The following is a 16,702-nucleotide window of genomic DNA, read 5'->3' as shown; positions in this document are numbered from 1 at the left end:
TTCTATAATTAAAAAACTCTCAATATTTATTTTAATTAGATCTCGAACTCGATATTCATTTCAGATTAAAATTTTGGGCAAAAATTTGTGTGAGACGGTTTCACGAGTCGTATTTTATGAGACAAATATTTTATTTGGTTCATCTATGAAAAAGTATTACTTTTATGCTAAGAGTATTACTTTTTATTGTCAATATCAGTAGAGTTGATCCGTCTCACAGATAAGATTCGTGAGACCGTCTCACAAAAAACCTACTCAAAATCTTGATATCACATAAACTACAAGTCACGGAGGTTTTTAAAAAGGTATTTTTGTTATTCCATCATATTACTCTTCTTGTCTTTTCCTTATTTAGTTTTAATTTTTCTATCTATTTTAGTTTTTCTCGATAAAAATTAGCTTTCAGCGTTTAGATCATCGAAAATGACATCAAATTTCAATTAAAAAACATGTACTCACGTGATTTAACGATGTTGTAAATTTTAAAAAATAATCTAAGTAAAAACATAGAATATCTAATCGACTAATTTAACATTTAATAATTTACAACACGGTCGACTTAAATGAAGAAAATTTATTACTAATAAAACATATAAATAAAATAACAATTATTATTTGTATTTTCTTTAAAATAGTATGAAAGTTAATAAAGAGTGAAATTTGTTTTAGGAAAAAACATAAAACAATTCATTTCTAAGGATCTCTTCCTTCATTTATAACTGGTGATTGCCTACATGCAATTAGTGTTTATATATTTAAATTTTCATTACTAAATATAAAATGATATCACGAATCAATTTTGTGAGAAAGGTATTTGATTCAAACAGACTCATAAAAAATATTATTTTTCATTACAAATATGGGTCAGATCGACTTATCTCATGGATATAAACTCGTAAAAAATATTTTATTATTATTTAAAGTATAATCATACTCGACCGCATATTTTCCTATTTGATTTTTGATTTGGTACGTAAACAATATTATCAATGTAGATGGATAACTATTATATTGTTTAACTATAAAATCTCTATAAGAACTACTTTTCTATAAAAAAAAATGATGCCAACCCTAAAATTTGTTTTTTGTAAAATATATACAAAGAGCGACATCCAAAGCTTTCAAAATTGGCTGTTGGGTGCAATAATTGTCTATGTTTAGTAGAGCGATCGAACCGTGGTGCTTGAGCTGCTGTGCGGTTTAAAAGATTTGAGCTGCACCATTACCACCAGCTATAGCTTTTGGTAAAGCGGCAAGCGCTCGGTCCTACAATTGGTATCAGAGCCGAGGTCACGAGTTCGATTTCCATTGATTGCAAAGAGTGCAATTATTGGGAGAGAGATTGTTGGGTGCAATAATTGTCCATGCTTGGTAGAGCGATCGAACCGTGTTGCTTGAGCTGCTGTGCGGTTTAAAAGATTTGAGTTGTGCCATTACCATCAGTTATAACTTTTGGTAAAGCGGTAAGCGCTCGGTCCTACATTGGCAGAGACACCTCAATCAGAAAACCGAAAATCAAAAACGTCAAAGTTGACAGAAATATCCCGTCTCAAAAACCGACATCTAAATGCGTCAAATTTGCCATAGACACTTCGACCTAAAGATCGACATCCAAAACATTCAAATTTATCATAATTTCGTCACAAATCATTAAAAATCTTTAGATTTGTTAAGTTTCTTTTGCTTTGAAATTTTCGTTCAGCCCCAAAAAAACGAAAATTTCAATAATACGACTATTGACTCACATTTCTACTTAAAAATTAACTAATATAACTCTATTAACTAAGTATTGAATAAAATGCAACAATTTATCTGTTTGTAGGTTTCATTCCGGTGATTTTTAAAACTTATGCGAAAATTTTTAAAAAAAATTATATATTTGAAACGAAGTTAATATTATTTAGACAAAAACTTGTGTGAGACGATCAAACGGATCGTATTTTGTGAGACAGATATCTTATTTGAATCATTCATGAAAAAGTATTACTTTTTATGCTAAGAATATTACTTTTTATTGTGAATATCGATAGGGTTGACCCGTCTCACAAATAAAAATTCGTGAGACCGTCTCTTAAGAGACCTACTCATTTATTTATAGATAATATAATGATTTATAATTCTGATTCCTTTAGTATAGTTTGGGAATAGTTAAAATCTGATTTTAGGTTATCTATAGTATCTATACTATCTATATTTATATACTATATTATTAAGTGTGAGTGGGTTAGAAAAACTGCTTGAGGATGACACCAAATTTTCTTCCCTTTTTACCCTCCTCTTCAACACCACTTATAATAATTCCAACCACGTCAATCTCACGTCCAAAATCTTCCCAAAAAATGGAAGCCCTAACCGTACCAACACATTTGAAAACTTCTCAATTTAAAAAAACCTTACGGTTAGTATTTTTAACGCAAAAAATCTTTCTTTTTTCTATCATAATATTATTATTATTTTATATTGAAATTATATTTAATAGAAAAATAAAATTTTTTGCCATAACAAAAATGTGTACAAACATTATTAAGTGTTATTTTACACGCAACGTATGTGTCTCAGCCGCTAGTTTAAATCAAGAGCATGTGTCTTATGAGACAATTATCGTAAACAAATCGACCAAGTTCGTACTTATCGTGAAAAATAATATTTTTCTTACATAAAAAATAACACAATTTCATGAGTTGAGTTTAGTCGAATCTCGATCTCATAAAATTGACACATAAAACAAAAGTTTTTTGTGTTAAAATAATGATAATACAATAATCAATTTGGTACATGCACGTAATACGTCAACATGAATTTATATTTTGTTATTGTAATTGTTTTTGCCAAAGAAATATGTCCTTTTTAAGTTGCGTAAGACGGTGGTGGCCTATCTCCACCCACTGTCATGTCCAACCTACTCTCGAACAATTTTTTTAATATAAAATTTTATTTGAAATCGTTTCACGAATCAATTTCATGAGATATATATCTAATTCGAATCTAATAATAAAAAATATTAGATTTTATAGTAAAAAATATTATTTTTTATTTTTGAAATTGATCAAGTCGATTCGTCTAACGTATTATCTAATGCGAATTCACTTACAAGTAATTCGATTGCGTAGATTTTTAACTTGATTGATTATTTATAAAAAAAGTTAAGTTAATGATTATAATTAACAAATTACTGAGTTATTTTTAGAATTTACAAAATATGGTAGTTTAATAAATTTATTAAATGATCGAAGGGATATTTTTCTACGTCTCCTAAAATAGCATGACAATTATTATAAAATTTGACGTATTATTATAATATAATAATAAGTATATATATTGTAATAAATACATCTAAAACTTATTTTATTTCCCATCTTAAGTAGTAAAAGATTATTAATTTTTTTATTAGAAATATCCAAAATTTATAAAAATAAGTTAATAAAAAATTAATTTGTATAACTAACGGAATTGAGCAGGTCTCTCGTGAGACGGTATCGAGAATATTTATCTATAAGAAGGGTCAACTCTACCTATATTTACAATAAAAATTATCTCTTAGTCTAAAAAATAATACTTTTTCATGGATGACCTAAATAAGATATCCGTCTCACAAAATACGACTCATCAGATCGTATCACACAAGTTTTTACCAGCGGAATTATACCCAAAAATAATATAACGAGTATTTAAAATAATAAAAGATTTATTAAATATAATTCTGTTTTTCTAAAAAAAAAATAATAAATGAATGTAAAGAGTGTGGATCGTGTCCTAAGTGGTGGGGCCCACTCGTCACGATGCCTTTAGTTGGCCACGTGATTTGGGAGGCGGATGTGGTAGGCATACTTTTTTAATCACGTGTCTATCCCGGGTTACACGGACTATTCTCCACGTGGCATTTTTATTTATTAAATACAGACTATATGTATAATTTATTTTTTTAGATTTATATAAAAGTACTTTGTATATTTCTCAATACATAAAAATTTTTTAAAGAATTTTTAAATAAATTTTGTGCCAAACAAAATGTAAATGACTTCACCAAAAATTAGTTTATACATACATACACACGCTGCAATATGTGAATATTTTGTATTCATTTTTTGGGGGTTTATTAAAAGAATATGTTTTATGTGAGACGATTTTATGGAGCTATATTCGTGAGACGGGTCGACCTGATTAATACAAGGAGTAAAAATTAGTTTTTTTTACATAAAAATTAATATTTTTCATAGATTAGGTAGAAAATTCATAAAAATATTATAATATTTTTTTAAAAAATACATTACTTATTGTGTAACATGATATATATTTCTTTGTTGAATGAGGTATTTTTTTCATTTGTAGATGTCATTTCATTTAAGAATATGTTTGAGTTATTAACTCTTTGTAATAATCTGTGTATTTTTTAAAATTTAAAAACAATTTATTGGATTAATATTATATTATAATATTTTGAAAAATACACAGATTTTGAAAAATCTGTTTTTTTTTTTTTGGTTTCGTTTTCAAAACAAAAAAAAAAGAAGCTTTTGAAAATGGAATCAGGCGTAGCGTATTCACTAACCACACCACTTAATATAATGTATTATTTTTTTAGATAGTTTTTTTATCAAATATGATATATATACATATATATATATACACACAAGTATATGAATACTATATTATTAAGTAGAATATCCATATAAAGATGTTCACAATTCGGTTAACTAAATTGAACTGAACCAAAAATCTGGTTTTTAGCTTTAAGATTATCGATTTTCTGTTCGGTTCAGTTATTTAGGGCGGTTCAGTTATTTAGCTCGGTTCATCGAATAAAAAACGATTTTTTTTTCTATTTTTAAAAATCATTTTAAATATTTTTAATAAAATAAATAAAAATTTAAAATAACCATAAATTCGGTTTAACTGAAAAACCGAACCATTGAATTCGATTCGAACTAACACCCCTGGATCCCTATAACAATACCTTTTGGACTTCATAGCATATTACATATGTTTGTTTGTTTGTTTTTTATATTGGTCATCTATTGTGTCAATTTTCAATCTTAATACGGTATTTTTGATTTTTGACAAATTTATTTATTTTTAATCAAATTTGCTGATATGATATCATACACGTCAACATCATGTCACAAAAAATAATAAAATGGCAAAAAAACATAGATAATACAATAAGATTAAAATTTGACAACGTAAATAACAAAAATCGCTAATGAGCGACAAATATACGAAACCAAAAATGAAAATTTTCTAAAAAAAATTAAAATAAATTAGAAAAAAAATAATCCACGTATGTTATTATATTAAGAGAATAATTGAAATGCATATTAATGGGGAGTGTTAAAGCTAGATGAGTGAAACACAAAAATTTTTATGAGATTGTCTCACAGATCAGTTATGTGAGACACCCGACCTGATATATTAAAAATTATTATATGTTATGTCAAGTTATTACTTTTACTGTAAGTATAAACCAAATTGACCTGTATCACAAATAATTATATATGAAACCGTACCATAAAGAGTATGTCTCTTGTGAGACGGTCCCACGAATCTTTATCTGTGAGACGGGTCAACCCTATGATATTCACAATAAAAAGTACTACTCTTTCATGAATGACCCAAATTAGATATATGTCTCACAAAATACGATCCGTAAAACCGTCTCACACAAGTTTTTGCGTACAATAAAAAAATATACTTTTAATGAAACTATATTATCTTAATCTGTGAAGGTAAAAGACAGCATATAATAATTGTTAACTGATCCCAAAGCTGATACCTAAAGAAAAGAATGTTAATGTTAGAGGGGAACCATCTTGCAATTTAATTAATTAAAAACCATACTTAATTTTAAATTAATCACCTTCGTCATTTAATTAAAAGTCGCAGCATAACAAATCATTGAAGCCTGCCATGTGCCCGTTTGTATATAATTGAGTGATTAATTAAAGGAGCTAATGCGCTTTTACGTGGCATCGTGACGCTTTTGCTTTAACCATGGTTAAGATTATGAATAATAACAACATATGTCTAGGAAAAAATAATAGAAATCGAGCGTCTGAATGGTGTTCAAGTTCGTGGATTATGTGTAATTGTTAAAAATTGGTCACAATTTCTATTCCCTATCAACATATTATTGGGCGAGCTTCTCGCACAAGATTTGCCCAATATGATTTACCTGATTGACATAGTTTGCAGGCTCCTGAGTTCAGCTCGAAAATTTATCAAATACGTACCTACGAGCATCAGCTGCGAGTTTACCTGATAAAAAATTAATAAATACCAAGCAAATCGGGAAAAACGGAGATATGCCTAGGAATGTGAACGAACGGAGCCAATTCACAATCTTTTTTCGAGTCGGTTCGAAAAATATTTGCTTCATACTCGAACTTATCGAATTTGAACCGAACTCATAAGTGTTCCAACTTTTTTCGAGCCGAAATCGAGCTCAAATTACTGTGTTCGATAGTTCGTGAGCCGCTCGCGAGCCTTAATATTTTGATAACAATATAATTACATATTAAATAAATAATTTTCGAGTCTTTTGATCACTTATGTTCGAGCAATAGTTCACGAATATGTTCAAATATTTCGAGCCGAACTCAAAATCGAGCTTTAATTTGAGCCAAAAATTTTAAAATATTCGAACTTCGAATATAACTAATTTGATCTGAATCCAACATTTCAAATTTCCGTCATATTCGACTCGATTCGATTCGTTTGCACCTCTTAACCTCCCCCCGATCTGGCATAGTTCATAGCCTTAACATCTCACAAGAGCATCGTTGTTGAGCACTTACAGGGGCCTAATTGTTTGATTGTCGTTAATGAGCCTACTTTGTTATTAATTAGAGGCAAAAACTAATGTGAGACGGTCTCACGAGTCGTATTTTGTGAGACATATCTTTTATTTGGGTCATACATGAAGAGTATTACTTTTTATGCTAAGACTATTAATTTTTATTGTGAATATCGGTAGGTTGACCCGTCTCACATATAAAGAATCGTGAGACCATCTCACAAGAGATCTACTCTTAATTAAAAGTATAATCTATGTGCAATCCATGTTTAGTTGTATTGATATTTAAAATGGACGGCTAAGATTTAGTGGAATCGGTTGCGAACCATGCACATCGTAGTTAGCCAGCCTGTTTCAGCTAACCTACGGTTATAGACATTAATGTGAAAGCTTACCTTAATTATCGGATAAACAAACAATTATTTATCCATTAAACATGCTTTCCTTTATAATTAATCAATCAGCTACTTAATAAAATTTACCCAGCATGTTTTACCTGATTGACGTAATTTACATACTATTGCATTACAACAAACAATTCGAAATATCTCGACTTTTTTAGAAATGTCCGAGTCAAATAACAATGATTCAGATGAGATTTCCGTTATATAAAAAAGGTGAAAAAATAAAAAGTTAAATATGATTAATTTTGTGAGACAGATATCTTATTTGAGTAATCCTATCTCTTATTTGGGTCATCTATAAAAAAATATTATTTTTTATGCTAAGAATGTTATTTTTTATTGTGAATATCGATAGGGTTGAATCGTTTCACATATAAAGATTCGTGAAACTGTATTACAAAAAAGCTATTCAATTTAATTTTATTTGTTATTAAAAAAATATAAATAGAATAGAAGAAAATGATAAAAAGAAAGATCACGTGGGTGAGTAAGGTCCCGCATTTTGCTGAAAGGCCAATGCAACTCACACTCAAAAGGCATGCACCACGTGACTTTACTTCCTTTCAGGGCCGATCCTAACAATATTTGGGTCTGAGTCTAACTTTTAAAAAAAGGTCTCTGAATCGTAATGTGTGTTCATATTTTTTTTTAGTTTCATAGTAATTTTTCAAATTAAATCAATACGTCAAAGACAATATAAAAAATTAAAAGAATAAAAATATCAACTATGTCCAAAATGATCACTAAAAAACAACCCGCCTAACAGTTTTAAAGCTTAAAATACTTATCAAGTCTGTATAATCAAGTTGTTCAGTAATTTCTTTATCAATCGATAACATAGCCAATCCATTCAATATTTCTTGTGACATGGTTGATCGGAGAAAAGTTTTGATGAGCTTTATCTTTGAGAAACTTCGCTCTGCACTTGCTACTGTGACCGGGACAGTCAACAAGATTTTATAAGCAACATGAACATTTGAAAGCCGGATAACCATTACATCCACCAAAATTTCAGTCAAAAAGCATAGATTATAGACACCACATAAAGCCCCGAAGAAAGTAAAAAACTACAATAAAAAATTAGAAGCCCGAACAAAGCAAATACAAGAAAATAGACTTATAGCTCCTCACGGGTCTTTCAATCAAACCTAGAGACGACGCAACGACTGGAGTCGATTAAGGCTTGTCCGCAGATGAATATTGGGGAATAAATCGATAACAGGCTAAACAAATTCCATTTAATAAATACTTGATTTTGGGCTATCTAGTAACTGGTATTATATATAATAATTTTTTTTTTAAATTTTTGGGCCCCAAAAAAGAGATGGGCCTTAGTCACTGGACTCATTTGCCTCTTAATAGGCACGGCCCTGCTTCCTTTGCTACCAATATCAAATTTTTATTATTTTATTATCATATATAATTAAAAATATTATACTTTTCAACGTAGTAAACATGGCATAAAATTTGAAATAATTAAAATTTCGATTGAACGGGATGCAATAACGTAGATTAATATCGTAATATTTAAAAAATTGAGATTACACCGTTACTATTAGTTATATCATTTAGTAAACTTAACCGGCAAACGAGTCAATCCTAAAATTTAATTAAGACGGTCTATCGTCACGGAGAACTTGTGAATATTTTTATAACCATGCTGTTGAAAACCTTGGATTCCGAAAGTTGGAATACAAGAGCACTCGTCTTGATTACCTAACGTTTACCGTGAACATGATATACTTTGATTAAGACATTTATCAATGATACAAAATTAAATCAAAAGCGAAAAATAATTATTATTATTATAAAAATAGTAGATCTCTTGTGAGACGGTCTCACGGATCTTTATCTGTGAGAAGGGTCAACACTACCGATGTTCACAATAAAAAGTAATACTATTATCATAAAAAATAATATTTTTTCATGGATGACCTAAATAAGATATCCGTCTAACAAATACGACCCGTGAGACCATCTCACACAAATTTTTGCCTAAAAAAAGGATGAGATAGTAAAATTAATTGATGGGATTTGTGATCCAATGATTGTATTTATATTAAAATTTTTGTTGTTAATGTCAACGGGTTCAACTGTTTAGTAAGCTTTCATATGCAACTTCTCTTCCCCACGTGACATGCTAACCCAATCCATTAACTAATGCAATTACACTCTATTATCATTTATTTAGTAGGAATAAGTAGATCGATCATACATATCCTTGTTCGTGAGACAATACAATAAAAATTTATATTTTTCACGAGTGATCTTAATAGATGATCTGTCTCATAAAATTGACTCGTCAAATCATTTCACGAGTACTTTTGTTTTGTAGAACAACGTGTTCAATTATATCACTGAGTCTCACAAAAATTTGAATTTATAAATGCCTTAGTTTGAGATCATGTAAAAGAAATACATAAAAACTAATATGAAAAACTCTCGTAAATCAATTTTGTGACATGAATTAAAAATACTACTTTTCATTTCAAATATGTATCAGGTTGACCCGTATTATATATATAGGTATGTGAGATAGTCTTATAAAAAACTTGCTCGAAGAAAAATAATTTTAATAACCTCAAATACAATCGTCTGATTAGATAACAACACATATAAAATATAATCATTAACCGATGTTTGTCACTAAATTGACATCAAGATCTTAAATTTGAGACGAGTTCGAGGATTCTTAGAAAAATAGTCATACGGTGGTGGGAATGTATTTCTGGGAGGGGACAAAGGTGGTCGAGAATGCACTGGAATTAAAGTCCTTTAGAAAGAATTCTATATTGTTTAAAAGTAATAATCAATTTGAAAATTTTATAATTTAAATTTTATTGAAAAAATATATATGTTATATGTGAACCTATGAGCTTTCAAAAAATATTTGATAATTTTTTTTAAAAATATTTTATAAAATATCAAAATAAAATTTTATCTTTTTTTACATCAAATTCTCCTTATATCAATTTTCATGAATATATAATTTTATTTCAAACAATAAAAAATTATAAATCTTATATAAGATTATTTTTTTAGTTTTTCAATTATTTTGAATATATACTCAGTTCGATGACATTTTTTAACAATATATTAATATTAACTAATTTGGGCAAAGATTTGTGTGAGACGGTCTCATGGATCGTATTTTGTGAGACAGATATCTTATTTGGGTCATCAATGAAAAAATATTACTTTTTATACTAAAAGTATTACTTTTTATTGTGAATATTTGTAGGTTGACACGTCTAACATATAAAGATTCGCGAGACCATCTCAAGAGACCTACTCAACTACCTATTGGAAAAAAAATGTAATAATTTTTTAATGAATTAAATAAAAATGAAATATAAAATTTTTTTATAAGGATTTTTTTTATTTGTTGTGTAAAAACAAATAAATATATATATGTAATATTTATTGATCATGAATTTTTTTTATTTATATGAAAAAACAAATAATTAAATATAATATTTAATAATAATTACCCCAAAGCAATTTATGCTCGGATTCCCACAAGATTTAGCTTCAGTAAATAAGGAGTATTAATCGGGATCACCAAAATATTCGCCAACGCCGTTAATTAACGTCGTTAAATTCCTAACGGCAACAACCCCATCTCTCCAAAACGGAGAACGAGGAACAAAAACCCTGTTCTTCGACTCTCTCTGTGTGTGTATATATATAATGGAGAAAAATATTCTCGCCATCTTCGGGAGGAAGAAGTTTTAGTGAGAGAGTTCGCTCGTTGTTTCTCTCACCTTCTTCCACCGAACACGATTTCCTCCTCCTTTTCTGGGTGTTCGGGAATTGTGTTGTTTCGAACTGGGCCTGCCGGCAATCTGAGAAAGTTTCTGCTTCGTATTGCTTTCATCTTAAATTTCTGGACTTTCGGAGAATCTGAGCTGAATTATGCGTTATTCGCCTTAATTGTGATTCTGGGTATGCGTCTTTTTTTTGTCTCCAGCTTTTCTTTTTTCTCGACCTTTCTTTCTGCTTTGTCCGATCTTCTGTTCGCGGTTCAATGGCTACGTAACGTGTTTTTAGTTGCATTATGAGAATAACAGTTGAGTTCTTTGCCTGCAGATTTGATGAAGAAGTGAACAAGGAATGGAGTAATGAACTGAATGGTCCGATATGAGATTTGAGCTGAATTCTTATGGCGATATGTTCACATGAAATTTTCTTCGTCAATGCTAATACGATCTCCACCGTGCAGACGGATCTGATTTAATTCACACCGTTAAGTTTGAATTCTGAATTACCCGTTCGAAAGGATTTTGAATTCATTTCCGTTATCTGGTTGAGAAAATCTCCACAATTCAGCTGAATTTTGGTTCGCTTCTCATGGAATTGCCTCGACCCAGAGCTCTTGAAACTGAAGGTAAACAAAGAATTTCTCAACAAAAACTTCTGGTTTTAATCTGAATCAGGGTATTTATTTTTTATTTTGTTCGTGTATGAAAGAAAAGAAGAAATTATATCCGAGATTTTCTTATTATGGATTCGTGTAACTGATTGAGACATGATTTTTGTTACATGAACAGGTAGAAAGGCAACCCATGACTTTCTCTCACTGTACTCATCGTCTCCACCGGTCCAGCAAGATCCAACACCTCAACAGGGTAAAAGTATTTGATCTCCACTCACGCAGAAATCCCATCAGAATTTTTCTGTTTAAATTTTATTCCAGCAGAAAAATCACTGTTTATCTTGGAAATTGTGTAGATTATCGTTTATACACCAGGCATATTTTCTAGATTTTTTCTTTTCGTTTTATTCTTATATAAATTTCAAGGCGTGCGAGGAGAAATAAAATAAAGAAAGAAAGAAAGAACAAAGAAAACCTGAATCGCAGATAACAATTTGCTAGATTGGGGACTGGTGAAATTTGCATGATTGTGGGTGGGGAAGAGGAAATGTCTGATGGCAAGCCACGAGTGCCATGATCCATCATGTTCGAATCACTGGTAATCATGGTATTTCATCGGTAGAATCGAACCGAGGAATTTGGCTGGGCATACCATATTTTGGATATGGAATTTATATTAAAAACAAATTCGTGTTCAATCTTTACTGGACTAGATCATGCTGGCTAACTTCAGTTTATATATTGCTAGGTAAGTAATATGGGTTTCATCTGGATTTATAGATTATGGATTTAAAAATTCAATATATATATATACACACACATACATATTCCCTATTGTTATGCTTAATCATCATCACGATAATCACAAATGGCAGGTGGCTGTCTTGAAACACATGACTTTTTACTACCACTGGAACGGGTGGGGAAGAATGGGACAAAAGAGGAAAACAAAGTTGAAATGAGTGTCGTCGATAAGCTTCCAACGCCAGCAGCGGAGCATCTTCTTCCTGGCGGAGTTGGCTCATACAGCATCTCTTATTTTAACCAAAGAGGTTTAAAGCTAGAAGGAGAAGGAAGCTTATATACGATGCAGGCAAGTAGTGCCATAAGAAATGATGAAAACTCAAACAGCAGTTCTCATATAGGGAGTGGTTTCACTCTGTGGGATGAATCTGCAGTTAAAAAGGGAAAGACAGGGAAGGAGAATTTTTCCGCACAAAGACATGTTCTGCAAGGTAACCCGTTTATATTCTGAATACGGGAATGAATAATAGGCACTTGCTGTGGGAATACTGAATAGAGCTTAGTTCATGCATGCGAATATGGTATCAAGATACATTTTTTTGCCATACGCAGTCCATGGTGGATAAACCCTTAATTGATTTTTTTTTAAATAAATCAATTTTAACTTGGCATTGTATTTTTGTGACCCTTCAAACATTATGAAAAGTGTTGGTTAAAAATTTTACTCCCTCGACCTCAGAACGCTAGCTCCGCTCCTCATGGTAGCCCTTGGAACTTTCCTAGTAATAAATAGGTTCTATAAAATGCTTGGCCTGAGGATCAGCATTACAATTTCAGTTTTGGGTTAGATCTTTTCGTTTACAATCAAGCCTCATGCTTCTCAAGAAGTCATGCAGCTACATGATCAAGAACTGCTACCATTTCTATTCCACCAGTTTCAAAGTTTCGTTGTCCTCAACATTGATATGTGGCAAGTTATCTCAACTGTGGGATGGATTTTAAGAATTTTCTCTATGTCAAGCGATAGACTTTTCTTATCTCAAGCTTGAAGTTTAAATTTTTTAGTACTTGGCCTAACCGAATGTCAGCGAATTGTCTCTTTGTTTGTTTGCAGTGGTCTTCATGTTGTACTAATGATGAAATTTAAAATTGAACCTTCATGATCTCCATCTCAAAATTGATTTAATGTTTGGCAGAAGCAGGTCTGAATATGGTGGGTGGGCAATGGACACCAGCGTTGGAAAGGCCATCACAATCATCTTCTAACAATAAGCAGAACACCGCAACCTTGGGCTCTTTCTCATCTTCTCAGTTAGTCATTTTTGTTTATCAATTTTCATAAATTTTTAAATGTTTTAGATATCAAGAACATATATTGTTTACTTTTCAACTTTTTAAAGTCGTCTATGAATTTTTGATGTCATTTTATAGGCCAACGTCGTCTCAGAAGAACCACTGTTTCATGAGTGTGATAAAATCGTCTAAAAATGATGAAGAGGAGTGTGATGACGACGACGACAAAGAGTTCGTTATTAAGAAAGCGCCTTCATTTCAATCAAAAGGTCTCCTTTTATTTTGTATAATGGTCATTGACTGCCAAGTGCTTGTGTTTGCACTTGTGATTAGATAAAATTTTGCAGGTAATTTATCAGTGAAAACTGAAGCAAGGACCATAGATCAGATGCCTAACACACCACGTTCGAAACACTCAGCAACTGAGCAACGTAGGAGAAGCAAGATTAATGACAGGCATGTCTACGAGCTCTCAAACTTCAAACATGAGCATGCTTGCATCCCAATGTGTACTCAGATTTTTAACTCTAGCTTGTATGATAATTTTTCCGTGTAACTCAGATTTCAAAATCTAAGGGAGATAGTTCCTAACAACGACCAGAAGAGAGACAAAGCATCGTTCTTATTAGAGGTGCAGATCTTAAAATAAAATTTTCTTCTAACATCAGATATATATGATTCTTGGCTTTCAAAATTGAAGTTCACAATATATTTGCAGGTTATTGAGTATATTCAGTTCTTGCAAGAAAAAGTAATCAAATATGAAAGTTCATACAGTGTCTGGAACCACGAAACATCCAAGATCATCCAAAGAGTAAGCTTATATTTTCCAAATAGCATTTTTTTGCTTTCTCGGATACAAAATTTTCAGGTAATCCGGATGATTGTGAGTTCTATGCTTAATATAGTGTTGCATTTGTAATAAGAAAAAAATACTCACTTTGCCTATAGCTTGAACGAAAGAATCTGCTTGTCGATGCTCTTAACATCTGCAACCAAATTAAATTAGTAATTTCATTTCACTGGTAAACAGAGGAACTGTCATATGGGTGAAGGTGTTATTGATCATTCACAATGGGCGAACACTGGTTCTGGCCCAGCATCAGCGTTCGCTGTGAGGTTTGAGGAGAATAAAATCCGAGTCTCCCCTGCTATGCCAATCAACGGACAAAATTTAGTTGAATCGGACACAAGCACTGCTACCACATTCAAAGAGAAGGCTCAGCAACCTGAATTGACTTCTAAGGCAGCACCAGTTCATTTACCAATGCAACCAAGCATTTTCAATTCAGGCAGAACAAGCGCTGTAGCTTCCCCGCTCTCACCGCAACATGCATCAGATATGAATAAAGCCACATCATGGATCCCATCTCATGTTCTTCAGAACAGGTCATGTACAGATTACTGGACCGGAGATAAGCTCAAAGACCAGAATTTGGCCATTGAAAGTGGTACTATCAGCATCTCAAGTGCCTATTCACAGAGGTGAGCCTCTTTAGTTCTTTCTGTCTTTTTTGATGGAATGAGCCTCTTAGTTGTGATAGTGTGGCTTCTATGATTTGGTGATAACTTCATGAGTTTATTGTATCAACAGGTTGTTGAGTACACTTACACTAGCGTTACAGGAATCGGGAATCGATCTTTCTCAGGCCAGCATCTCGGTGCAGATTGATCTGGGAAAGAGATCTGACGGTGCTAATTCTTCCACATCCACTGTCAAGGTTAGGTGCTTGGGCACCTCATTCACGTAATCTTAGCAACAAAAATGATCTCATCCTACTGCTTTGCTCTTCTTTTCACCCCATAAACTTTCGAATTATTGCACATTTTGCAGCAGGATGATGTTCCACGAGATGCAAGTATGGGCGATGAATTCGGCCAAGCTTTAAAGAGGCTTAAAACTATCTGAACTGAATCCTAATGCAAGTGTAACAGTACAGTAATATTCTTTTGTGCTTTTATTTATTTTCCTTTTCCATCTTGACAGAGAGAAACTCCTAACTGTATCAGGAGCTGCTGTACATGTATTTTTGTGTATCTATATATATTTTTCCCAGGAGTCTTGGGGGATGCACAGATTCTCCGAGCACACATTATATACTACCTTTAATATTATTATTTTCATTACTGATATTATTAGTAATATCTATTTTGTTGTAACATGGACAAACCCTTCTTTCTGTTTCAAGTTCTAAATATGAAGTTTCCTATATTTTTGTCGTAGGCCCTTCTTTCAGCATTATACATGCATGGTGAGTCTACATATTCAACGAAGAACTGTTGTGATTAATGATTTATGTATTTATTGAAAATGGGAAAAAGGACTTTTTTTTTAACTCAAATTTGTATCCTCTGCTCATTCTCGGCCATATCGATAATAGTCAAAATGGTCATGTAAATTTGTTCATTTTATATTTTGATCATGTAAATATCCAATTTTGGGTTTTGGTACCGTAAGTTATGTTATATTTTGGATTTTAGTTTTTTCATTGAGAGATGACTTGTCACAGAACACATCAGCATTTCTCGATGTCACATTATTTTATGATGCCACGTCAGCACTCCACGAAAAAAGACTAAAAACCAAAATATAACATAATTTATCGGGCCAAAAATAAAATGTACAAATTTACAAGACCATTTTGGTTATTTTATCTTGTTTATACAAAAATATTAAGTTGTTACTTATATCATTTGGCGCAAAAGATCACACTTTAAATAATTGGGTAGTTCACATTTGCCTTCCTTATATTTTATGTATTTGATACTCACATCTCTCGACATGTTATAGTTTTTACATTTGATAAAGGATACAAGTATCAAATGCTTAAAATATAAAAGAGGTGAATATAAATAACCCTTAAATGATTACACATGTTTGTTTCATTAAATGATTAACTTAAAATCTTTAAATGATCAGATTCACATTATTTTATTATTCATGTATAAATTTATCATTCATATATTATGCATCATTCATTATATTATTACATAAACCAAGCGGTTCATGTTACTTGGATGGTCTTACATCACATTTAGTATATTTTTAAAATTCTCTTTTTATATCTATTTAGGTATATTCATAATTATATAAAA

The 16,702-nt window shown here is 31.2% G+C and overlaps 1 protein-coding gene across 5 annotated transcripts; it reads left to right on the top strand.

The window, feature by feature from the left end:
• Positions 1 to 10,855: 10,855 nt before the first annotated feature.
• On the top strand, positions 10,856 to 15,818 carry LOC142520754 (transcription factor BIM1). 5 transcript variants are annotated; one of them, XM_075623868.1, is made up of 13 exons: positions 10,857 to 11,139; positions 11,284 to 11,335; positions 11,418 to 11,581; positions 11,745 to 11,828; positions 12,445 to 12,804; positions 13,510 to 13,624; positions 13,745 to 13,875; positions 13,954 to 14,062; positions 14,168 to 14,237; positions 14,325 to 14,420; positions 14,640 to 15,091; positions 15,201 to 15,327; positions 15,441 to 15,818. In XM_075623868.1, exons 3-13 carry the CDS (start codon positions 11,545 to 11,547, stop codon positions 15,513 to 15,515), a joined length of 1,656 nt encoding a protein of 551 aa, XP_075479983.1. In that variant the 5' UTR covers positions 10,857 to 11,139; positions 11,284 to 11,335; positions 11,418 to 11,544; the 3' UTR covers positions 15,516 to 15,818. The 5 variants fall into 5 exon arrangements, with proteins under 5 accessions (XP_075479986.1, XP_075479984.1, XP_075479983.1 ...); XM_075623871.1 differs by having other exon boundaries at positions 10,856 to 11,139; positions 11,284 to 11,581; positions 13,516 to 13,624; XM_075623869.1 differs by having other exon boundaries at positions 10,856 to 11,139; positions 11,284 to 11,581; positions 15,444 to 15,818.
• Positions 15,819 to 16,702: the final 884 nt, after the last annotated feature.

Source organism: Primulina tabacum, chromosome 12 (genome assembly GCF_025594145.1).
Source record: "Primulina tabacum isolate GXHZ01 chromosome 12, ASM2559414v2, whole genome shotgun sequence".
Taxonomy (NCBI): Eukaryota; Viridiplantae; Streptophyta; class Magnoliopsida; order Lamiales; family Gesneriaceae; genus Primulina; species Primulina tabacum.
Note: the sequence above shows the minus strand (reverse complement) of the source record. Positions and strands in the feature narration are given on the sequence as shown.